This window comes from Typopeltis vanoorti, chromosome 12, assembly GCF_054136105.1.
Source record: "Typopeltis vanoorti isolate ZY-2024b chromosome 12, IOZ_Tvanoo_1.0, whole genome shotgun sequence".
Lineage (NCBI taxonomy): Eukaryota > Metazoa > Arthropoda > Arachnida > Uropygi > Thelyphonidae > Typopeltis > Typopeltis vanoorti.
The window spans coordinates 72,072,801-72,084,892 of NC_143560.1; the positions used below are offsets into that span (position 1 = coordinate 72,072,801).

The 12,092-nt window shown below is 33.1% G+C and overlaps 1 protein-coding gene across 3 annotated transcripts in view; it reads right to left on the reverse strand.

The window, feature by feature from the left end:
• l(3)76BDm (trafficking protein particle complex subunit 8 homolog l(3)76BDm) overlaps positions 1–12,092 on the reverse strand; it is a 447,636-nt gene that overhangs the window by 164,459 nt on the left and 271,085 nt on the right. For all 3 annotated transcript variants that reach the window (XM_090401248.1, XM_090401249.1, XM_090401247.1), the window contains one exon: positions 10,772–10,846. In XM_090401248.1, the coding sequence (XP_090257374.1) occupies positions 10,772–10,846 (75 nt within the window). The remainder of the gene's footprint in view (positions 1–10,771; positions 10,847–12,092) is intronic.

Here is a 12,092-nt window from a genome sequence, read left to right on the forward strand (position 1 = left end):
TTCTGTCCAGTTTGGTGTCGCTTGTTGGAATTTGGTTTTCAGGTCCTCTTTTATTTTGTCTATCCATCTAATTCTGGGTCACCCTTTGGATCTTTTACCTTCCATCGTTATATTCAGGGCTTTAGCTTGTAGTCTTTTTGTTCCCATTTTGGTCACATGGCCAAACCATCACAGTCTTTAATAAATTTAGTTTAATCCTTTATCCAAGTATAAGCAAACAAAGTTTGCACCTGAAAATATCTCCAGGACTGAGGTAAGGTGGTGCAACTCCGAGCAAAGGTGGACCAAGTTCTCATCACTTCTTGTCTCAGTATCTCCCATAATGCAAAACACATCTCCTTGTGGACATGTATACTGCTATGCATTTCAATAATAAGGTGGCACACCTATTGGCAACTTGTATAGGTAAATATGACCTCTCCTATTGCTTCTACCTTAGTACTCCACGTTTGGGTTTGCCTCCCACTGACGAGACCTCAATAAAGGTTGAAACCAGTCTGGGCAGTGGCTCTTCCCTTAATGCATAGCAGTATACATGTCTGCAAGGAGATGTGCTTTGCATTATGGGAGACACTGAGACAAGGCGTGATGAGAGCTTGGTCCACCTTTGCTCGGAGTTGCCTGGTGTTGCACCACCTTACCTCAGTCCTAAAGATATTTTCAGGGGCAAACTTTGTTTGCTTATACTTGGATAAAGGATTAAACTAAATTTATTATAATCTAACCAAGTGCAAAATAAACTTCCAACATCACAGTCTTCTTTCTTGGATTTTATCTATTATTGCTATTTCTTGTTTCCTTATGTCTTCGTTTCTTAGTCTATCCAGCAGAGATATTCCAAGTAATCTTCTTAGCCACCCCATTTCAGTAGTTCAGAATTTTTTCTCTTCAGTCTTTTTGAGATTCCAGCATTCACTTCCATAAAGGAGTATTGGGAAGACCATTGTTTCATAGATTCTTACTTTTGTTACTTGTTTGATGTCTCGACTTCCATATTTTATTATTAAGTCTTCCAAAAGTTTGGGATGCTTGATTGATACGTCTGTTTATATCTTTTGTAATTTCATCACTGTACTCAATAACTCCTCCAAAGTAGGTGAAGTTTTCTACCTGCTGTAGATTCTTACTATCAATTTCAATTTTCAGATTGGTGTTTCTTTTTCCTATTTGTATAATCTTTGTTTTGTCTATATTTAATCCAAATTTTATACATTCTTCCTTTATTTTATCAGAATTTGTTATAGATTTTCTTCTGTGCTTGCAAGTAATGCAATATCGTCTGCAAATTTTAAATTTGTTAAATTTTTCCAACTTCCAAATTTCCCATATATTTTGATTCTGAAGTCTTCATTTTTTAAGACATTACTAGTTGCTTCTTCCAATGTAAGACTGAACAGGTCTGGTGACAGATTGCATCCCTGTCTTACTCCACTCTCTGTGTGGAACCAGTTGGTTAAGGTGTCCTCCATTCGTACTGCACTTTCAGATTTCTCATATAGATTCTTTATTATTCTTATAGTTTTGTTGGGAATTCCAAATTCTTCCATAGTTCTCTTCTACAGATTGAATAAAATGCCTGACGAAAGTCTATGAAATTTATGTCGCAACTTTGGTTGTACTCTAGTGTCTTTTCTATGAGCTGTCTTAAGGTGAATAGTTGATCAAATGCTTTGTCCCGGTCTGAAACCTGCTTGTTCTTCTCCCAGTGCTAGTTCTATATATGGCTTAATTTGTTTTTGGAGTAATTTCGTAAAAACCTTACTTGGAATACTGAGGTGGCTAATGCCTCTGTAATTATTGCATTCTATTTTATCTCATTTTTTTTGTATATAGGAGTTATAAGTGATTTGGTCCAATCAATAGGCACTGCATCATTTTTGTAGATCCTGTCAAATAATGTTTTTAATGGTTCCAAAAGTTGTTCCTTTCCTGCTTTTAAGAATTCTGCTGTATTTGATCAATACCAGGTGCTTTCCTAGTTTGAAGTTTTTCTGTGTTGTGTGCTATTATTTCTTTGGTAAAGATATTTGTTTCCTCTTTCATTTCTGTGGTTGGAATAGTAATATCCTGGGAGCTGTTTTTATTATATAAGTCTCTAAAGTATTCTTCCCATCTGGCCATTCTTTTTTGTTTTACTTTCAATTAGTTGTTCTTCTTTGTTTTTGATCATTAAAATTTTGTTGTCCATATCTTATTAATTTGGTCTATTTCTTTATATAATCCATGGAGGTTATTTTCTTTTGATAGCTTCTCCCAATTTGCATTTTTCTTCTAACCAGTTATTCTTGTCTCTTTTAACTAGTTTTCTAATTTCTCTGGTTAATCTATTATATTCATTTCTGTTATAGTTTCATGGTTTTCCTTTGATCACTTAATCTTTTTACTTCATTTGAGATTCAATCCTTTTTACTTTCTCTTTTTGTGTATCATCATCAAATTCCTGCCATGTACCCTCAAGGGGGTGTACAGGATACGATAGTACTACATGAAAAAAATTACATCATTATTAATTTCCTATCTACAATTTTCCTCCAAATCAGTCTGTTACTTGTCAAGACTCCAACATTATCAGATCTTATATTTCTATCGTCTAAAGCACTTTGTACCGTATCAACCCACCCATATCTTGGTCTTCCACTGGGTCGTTTTCCTGCCAACCTGGCAGAGAACACTTGTTTCGCTAATCTTTCCTCTCCCATTCTATTTAAGTGACCATACCACCTGAGATTAGCTCTGCTAACGCATTCCTGGATGCTGACAATGTCAAGTTCTTTCCTAATATCCTCATTTTTAATATGATATTGCCATTGATGCCATCTGTTCATGCCTCTAAGGACTCTCATATCTGCAGTCTCTAGTCTTTGGTCAAGTGTTTTACTTCTGATCCAGCTCTCAGATCCATAAGTTAAAACTGGTTTGAACACTGTCTTGTATACAGCTAATTTAGTGTTCTGACTAATTTCTTTCTTATTCCATATGAATTTATTCAATTGACTTCCCACCAGCTTTGCTGATTCTGTTGTCTATTTCTATATTTAATTTATCATCTTCAGTAAAAATCGTGCCTAAGTATCTGAAATGTTTTACTTGTTCCACAGATTCTCCATTCACAACACAGTTGACATTTTCAATGATTCTGCCTATTTTCATTGTCTTTGTCTTTGATAGATAATCCAGAATCCTAAATTTAATATAACTGTAATGTTAAAAATAGGACATCATTGTTACTGTAAAAAAACTATAAGAATGTTTCTCTCATGCTATTTTAAATAGAATTTAGCTTTGATGTAGTTTCTAAATAATTAATTAATTTATAATTTTATCTGTATTTTTTTTTCTTTTCACTAGAGATCATGGCAGTAGAATAACCGGTGATCAAATCATTGTTTCTTTAGCTTACTGTGGGAAATGTAACTCAGCTTGTCCTTGCATATTTGTATATACTCCAGATGATGACCTTAATATGAAAGTCGAAAAGTCAGGAAATTAAAATAGTTATTTATAACACGGTTGTAAAGTCCATAATTTCTAAAATGAATGCTGATCACCATGCAATACTAAAAGAAAGGATAGCATAACTTTGTTGTATTTTGTGATGGAAATTAAAAAGGAAATGACAACATGCTTATGGACTTGATAGCTGTCAAGTAGAAAAGTATGTTCCACAGTAGTTGTGCTTTACTTGATCAATGAACAGTAATGCTTGTAAATAAATCATTAATACAATTGGAATGAAAAAGCATTTGCTGCTGCTATTTGTTTCTCTTGAGAAATAAATAGCAGCAGCAAATCTCTGCAGTATTAGAATATTTAAGAATTGCACTGAAAAGTGTGCATTTTGAAGTTTAAGGACCAGATTAGTCAAGTGTTCTTAAACTTTTGATATTTTGTGTATAATTCATGGAACAAATATGTTACTTTTTGTCTCCACAGACAATTTAAAAATATTAGAAAAGTCCTGATCCATAATTTTAAAGCATGTTGATGTCAGTGAATAGTAAACAGGTCTTTGTTTCATGAAGCTTTAATGGTTTTATGTTTGATTCAGGATATTATGATAGTGTTACATGAAAAGGTTACACCATTACTAACTTCTTATTGACAATTTTCCACCAAATTAATTTGTTATCTTTCAGGACTCAAATATTGTTAGATCATACATTTTCAATTCTACAATTGGAAATGGTGCTATCATTCTAAAACAATTGGCTATCCTTCTAAAACCACACAATATTAGAGTAACATTCAAGCCAGTCAACACTATTCGGAAATGTTTAAGATCACCGAAAGACCCTCATCCGTTCTACAAGTACTCTGGAGTATACAATATATATTGTTCCTGTGGTGTTAGTTACATTGGTCAGACCTCTAGAAGCTTTGAAACAAGAGACAGAAGAAGCACATAGGCTATGTTAGAAACAACAGACAAGATATTTCAGGCCTTTCTTCCCACTTCGCCACTACCAACCATCTTATTGAGTGGGATAAGAGTCATATGCCCTATATAGAAGAGAACTACCATTCCAGAACCTTCAAGGAAGCTGCTATAGTCGCCTGTTCAACAGGAAACCTAAATAATAATCAAGGTCTAATCCTACCTGATATTTGGAAAACTTTAATTAGATCACTAAACACTAAAGAAATGAATTTTCACGCCAATTACATTATGTCTCTCAACCAATAAATCATGTACCTGCATATTGTCTCACACACAGTACTAATTTTGTATGAATTAGAACTGTCAGTTAAAACCTAATCTGTTACCTTCATATCGCTTACAATTGTATCTCTGAAGATGCTGATAGCAAAAAATGGTGAAGCTAGTCGGATAATACATATTACTCACTTGGCTAACATTCCTAAAAAATGAGTTATAGTTTCAACCTACACCTTGGTCATCCTCTTGGCATCTTTTTCCTGCCATCCTGGCAAAAAACCACCTACTTTGCTATCCTACCTCTCCCATCTGTTTAAGTGATCATACAACATGAAGTGAAGTGATCACCATTTAGTCTTGAGCAGGATAAAATTGAATTTCATATTGAAAAGAAGAACATGTAAGAAAGTTTTAAAGCGAATAAAAGTTGAGCAGCTCTCAGATGTAAACTGTAGACTAAAATACACAAATTATTCAAGAAAAAATGAAAGCATTTGAGAACAGGAACTAAACCTTGGTGAGTCAGTGACCAATCCTGAAGAAAACATTGATTGATTCAGCTAGAGAGGCATGTGGTGAGGTTGTCTGCAAGGATAGAAAAATCAGAACTCCATGGTGAACACAGGAAGTTAAAGAGGTGGTGAAAGAAAAGAAGAAAGCATATCAAAAGTTCCTGGCAAATAAGTCAGCTTGTGCTCTTAGAGAATACAGAGACAAATGCAAGAAAGCTAAACGCTATGTAAAAGTAGCTAAACAAAAGTCATGGGAAGACTAATGTTTAGAAAAGTCATGGTAAGAAAATAGAAAATAAATATCAAGAAGGTGGCAAAATATTCTGGAGGCTGTCGAAAAAGCTCAAAAATGGAGGAAAAGTGCTATAAAAGGAATTAGAGATGATAAAGGTGGCATAAAATCTGGTGAAAAAGATATCCTTGATGTATGGAGTAATTACTTCGAAAATTTGCTAAATGAAACAAGCATGACAGCACAGTAGTAAAAAACACTCAACAGATACAATCAGGAATGCATATCCATACTTGAAGTAGAAAAAGCCATTAAAAATTGGGAAGGCAGCAGGAGTAGATGAAATTCGACCAGAAATGCTTATGTATGGAGGTATAAAAGTCTTGCAGTGGCTGAACTGCATAGTTCAGAAGGGACAAATTCCAGACAACTGGAGTACAACTCTCATAGTACCCATATATGAAAAAGGAAATAAAACTGAATGTGAGAATTACACAGGTATTTCTCTACCGAGTGTTCGTGGTAAGATTGATTCAAGTATACTTGAAAAAGGGTTGAGAGGGATTGTGGAAGAACAAGCTGGATTCAGGCCAAATAGAGGCTGTCAAGAACAAATTTTCACGTTACGACAAATAGTTGATAAATCATGGGTATATAGCAAAGATCTGTATTTAAGTTTTGTAGATCTGGAAAAGGCATATGACAGGGTGCCAAGAGAGAAGCTGTTCAAAGTGCTACAGTTGTATGATGTCAACGAAGCATTATATCAAGCAATACTCAGTCTTTATTTGAGTTGTAAGTCAGCAGTTTGAAGGAAGTATACAGGAAGATGGTTTTATGTTAAATCTGGTGTCAGACAAGGATGTACATTATTCCCTCTGTCAGTCATTATCTATATGGATCACATTATGAAGGAAAGTGATATTAAACCTGATATCAAAATTGGAGATGTTAATCTCGGCTCTTTACTCTATGCAGATGATGATATTATACTTTTAAATAAATCTGCTACAAGTCTGCAAGATTCCCTGACTAAATTGAATATCTCTTGTAATAGATTTGGTATGAAGGTCGGCAATAACAAGACAAAGACAATGAAAATAGGCAGAAGCACTGAAAATGTCAAGTGCATTATGAATGGAGAACCAATAGAACAAATAAAACATTTTAGCTAATTAGGCACGATTTTTAGTGAAGATAGTAAATTAAATATAAATAGAGAACATAATGAATAAAGCTGGTATGGTAGGAAGTCAAAGGTAGGAGTAATTAGTCAAAACACTAAATTAGCTGTATACAAGACGGTGTTCAAACAAATTTTTTAACTTATAGATCTGAGAGCTGGGTTCGAAGTAAAACACTTGACCAAAGACTGGAGACCACACATATGAGAGTCCCGAGAAAGATTAGGGGCATGAACAGATGGCATCAGTGGCAATATCATATTAAAAACGACGATATCAGGAAAGAATTTTATATTGTTAGCATCCAGAAATGCGTTAACAGAGCTAATTGGTTCACTTGAACCGAATGGGAGAGGAAAGTTTAGCAAAACAAATGTTCTTTGCCAGGTTGCCAGGAAAAAGACCCAGAGGAAGACCAAGATATAGGTGGGTTGATACAGTAAAAAGTGCCTTAGAAGATAGAAATATAATATGTAATAATGTTGAAGTCTTGACTTGTAACAGATTGATTGAGGAAAACTGTAGATAGGAAGTTAGTAATGATGTAAGTTTTTCATGCAGTACTATCATATCGTGCACAACCCTTGAGGGTACATATCAGGAATTTGATGATGATACCACATGCAGTTATCTCTGCTCACATGCTCCTGAATACTAACAAGATTTTTCCTAATATCCTAATTTTAATATGATACTATCATGGATGCCATCTCTTCATTCCTCTAATTATTCTCAGAACTCCCATAACAGCTGCTGTCTTCAGTCTTTGATCAAGTGTTTTATTTCTAACCAACTCTCAAGTCCATAAGTTAAATTATAAATTAAAGATGCCAAGAAATTATATTCTTAGTTTAATCCTTTATTCAAGTTTGAGCAAACAAAGTTTATATGTGAAGTATGTTCACAAGTAGCCCAGTCACGAAGATACTTCATGTACAAACAAACTTTGCACACACCTGGATAAAGGATTAACTCCAAAATATAATTTATTGGCATCTTTAATTTATAGTAAAGCCAAGTGAAAAAAAACTTTAAACAAGTTAAAATTAGTTTGAACACTGTCTTGTATACAGCTAGTTTAGTGTTTTGACTGACTTCTCTCTTATTCCATACAAATTTATTCATTTGACTTCCCACCATGCCATACCAGCTTTACTAATTCTGTTGGCTATTTCCAAATTTAATTTTCTATCTTCACTAAAAATTGTGCCTAAATAGCATATGTTTTACACATTCTATAGGTTCTCCATTCAGGATGCTGTTGATTGTTGATATTTTCAATATATCTGCCTACTTTCACTGCTATTGCCTTTTTTATTGATTTTCGTATCAAATTTATTACAGCAGTTATTCAATTTAGTCAGGGAACCCTGAACACTTTAAACGGAGATATTTAGGAATATAACATTTCCAATTTTGATATGAGGTTTAATACTACTTTCCAACGTAATGATTCATATAAAGGGCAAATAACAGTGGAGATAATGTACACCCTTGTTTCTTATCTGATTTAACATCAAACCATCTTTTTACACAACCTCATTTGATTCTAATTGCTTACTTACAACTCAAATATAGACTATATATTGCTTAATATAATGTCCTATGTAATTACATCATATAATTGTAGCTTTTTGGATAACTTTTCTCTTTGCATCTTGTCATAGGCTTTTTTCCAGAACTACAAAACTTATAGATAGATATTATATTTCATTGATTTCTCAACTATCTGTCTTAAAAGTAAAAATCTAATCCTGACCATTTTGTCATTGTTCTTCCAGTTTCACATTCAATAATTTTTCTAGTCTTATCTGAAGTATGCTTGCATAAATCTGCAATTTTACATTCAGTTTCCTTTGTATAGATAGGTATACTATGAGAGATCCAGTCCAACCATCTGGAATTTGACTTTCTGACCAGGCTTTCTGAATTACATAGTTTAGCCAACATAAAATTTTTAAATACCAACATATTTGAGCATTTCTGCATTGATTATCATCTATCCACATTTCAGGCTTTTGATGTGTTTTCTATAAGTGTTGATATATACTCCTGATTGCATTCCTCTCAATGTTTTCTGCCACTATGTTGTCACTGCCTGTTCCAATTAGCAATTTTTCACAGTAATAACTCTAGATAGCTAGAATGTCTTTATCTTCAGTTTTTCTGTCATATCCTCAGTTTTTATTTGCAATGTGTTCTTACAAAAGGTTTTCCCATGACTCCTGTTTAGCTAGTTTTAACAGTGCTTTGCTTTCTTACATTTTTCTGTGTATTTCTCTCAGAGCACATGCTGACTTACTTGCCAAGAACTTTTGATAAGCTTTCTTCTTTTCCTTGACCACCTCTAACTTTCTGAGTCCATCATGGAGCTCTGATTTTTCAACCCTTGCAGGCAACCTCACCACATGACTCCAGCTTAATCCATCATTGTTTCTTTCAGGATCAGTCAATAAATCTCCAAAGTTTGGTTCTTGTTTTCAAAATACTTTTGTCTTTGAGTCTACAGTTGACCTTTAAAAAATGGTCAACTTTGATATCATATCAAATTTCAGGAAAAAATATACACTTTGATAATAAAATGCTGAAAAGACATATCTTTGATTTATTTGACTGCTAAAAACTTAATCTTAAGTTTTAAGTGAAGCATAGAATACACTGAAGAAAGACCTGTCTATATGTTTGAAAATATATTTATATCAAATGGTATAACCCACAATATACCAAAACAAAATAATAAAAGAATAAACAAAATGGTGCAGTATGCTAGGATTATATAAAGAGCTGCATCTAACAATAAACAAAGAAATTAATGCTTGCCAGTTTATAAAGTAGATTCATATATTATTAAAATTTCTATAAATTAAAAAACACTTCACTAGGAAGTACAGAGCATAGGACTTAAAGTGAAGTGAAGCATAACATCCAGAGATTCTACAAGCTTAATATATAGGTTTAGAATTTTCAACTTGTAGAATAATTAACAAGGATGCTAGAGATTCTAGCATCCAGAATCTAGAATTCTGTAGCTAGACAGAATCTTTCTAGCTACAGATGAACCACATTGTAAAAAACTTTGTAGTTTATCATAATCTGGTTATTACCAATGTTAAATGTCTATAAAATATACACACTACGATTACTATATACATCAGTGAGTGAATGACTTACTGACTGGCAGTTCTAAATGTTTACCCAATTCCTATGGACTGATAGGGTGATATTTTGAACTGAAACAATGGCCAAAGCTGAGGAAGAGAACTTCCCCCCACCACCCAAGTATTAAATTATAACTGGTAAATCCAATTAGGGAAAAACTGTAAAATTCAGGCACACTATTTAAATAGTGTTGCATATATAATTTGTTTTTTTTTTTTTTTAATACCAAAATCAGTAATGAAGCTCTTTCAGTATTTTCCATGTGCCAGCTAGCTTGTGCTGACTTCACAGTTATGTTTGTTACTACAACAAATATATTATCCCCAAATTATATATTATATCTGGATAAATATACTCAGTATATTTATTCAAGCATCCTCCCTAGCCAAAACTGAGACATTCTTAAACATAATCTTTCCTTCCTTTACTGCTGAATATTAACTTAAAAAATTCTAACTACATCCTGGTGTTTAGGCTTAAGGAAATTAACAACATTGACTAGATAACTAAAAATATTTAATTATTACTTCCTATAACTATTACTATCCCAAACTAAACAAATATGGTTGTTTCAAACTACATCTCACATGAGAAACCTAGTCAGCCCAACAGTAAAGAACACCTAACCAAAACCAATAAGTGCCATAATTATAGGATTTTAGGTCTTCCTGTCTCTATCCTGTTCCATCATTGTTTTCTGAAGTGTACCTGCATGCATGTGTTTAATACCAGAGTAATAATCCCTGAAGATGCCAATTTAACTTTGATGAAATATAGGAAGTAATAATTAAATATTTTTAGTTAATATCTACTATCCAGATAACTGCCAAATTCCTATTGCCTCAATCCAATATTGAAAGTGATGTCAAAATCAGGCTGAGAAGCAATATTTTGTTTAAGAATTATTTTTTGAAAAATTTTTACATGTGATTATTCAATAGGCCACTGTTCTCAGCAAATGTTTCTGGAGATGCAACATTACAATATTTTTGGTCAAAACAGAAAAGAATAAAAGAAGTTAACTTACTTTTTTTACATGAAGAGGCTCAATAATTATTTCAGGAAAAATCTTTGTTTGGACTACAGTATCTGCAAGCATTAACTGCAAAGAAAACTACAGTTATTAAACATGAAATAATTAAATTATTTTATTAATTTTATGAGAATACTATTCAACATTAACTAATAAACACAATAACAAATCACAATTAATTTGTCTTTTTGAAAATCGGTTTTCAAAAAGACAAAATGAAAATCAATTTTCATTTTGTCTCAAGTCATCCATTTGAGACAAAATGAAATCTCCATTAAGATACAACTTTATTATTATTATTACTTGACACCTCCAGGGAGTCCCAGACTCATCGAGCGAGAGCACCTACTCCAACTCTCTGCCTCCACCACTCAATCCACATCACCTACACCAACGCCATCTACTGTCCACCACCACCACCACTAGTATTTTCACAGACAATCACAAACATCCATGCCCACAGCAGGATTTGAACCCACAGCCTTTCAGCTGAAGAGCAGATATGCTAACCACTCAGCCAACCAGGCCAACAACTTTATAGGTGATATTTACAGGAAACGGCACTGCTATCATTAACATTTATAAATAACAAATATTTGTGAACAAGAAAAGTAAACTATATGATTACTTTTGAAAATGCCAGCAACATAAGTTATTGAAAGCTAAGCAGAAAATGATCACACCCATTTGATGAGTAGAAGAAGATGCAACAGATAGGTTTATGTGATCAAAGGGGATAAAATAAGCAGCATAAACATCAGCCAGAATAGTTTCATATGGATGAAGAAGGATTATTTTTAGAAAAGCATGCCATTTGGAACCTTCTTTTCCAAGCAAAAATTAACAATTCATGTTTTCAGCAATATTGTAGAAGACTTCATTATGAACCTAGTGCCACTTTAGCAAATTCTCAACCCTAGCCCACTCAAAGGGAAAATTAAGAACTGGTTTAGGATATTCCAGCAAACCTACAGGAAAATGTGTGAATATTATATTATTTATGAACTGGATTAGATTAGTTACTGCTTCATTCATACAGCTGAAAAATATTTAGAATTAAAGAAACTACACATTTAAAGCTCTACTGATTTTAAATAATGCTCCTGGTCATTATTTTAGATGAACAAAGTGATTATCTAAAATTTAGTGATTTCAGATAATAACCTTAAGATGATGGCAGGTTTTAAAATCTAATAATTTTACATAAGCATCTGAATGTAATGGCTACAATCTGTTTACTCAAATGTAAAAGCTGTGTTATTAACTTACAATAAAACATTCCTCTTATAGCACATAAAGTCTATGCATATACATA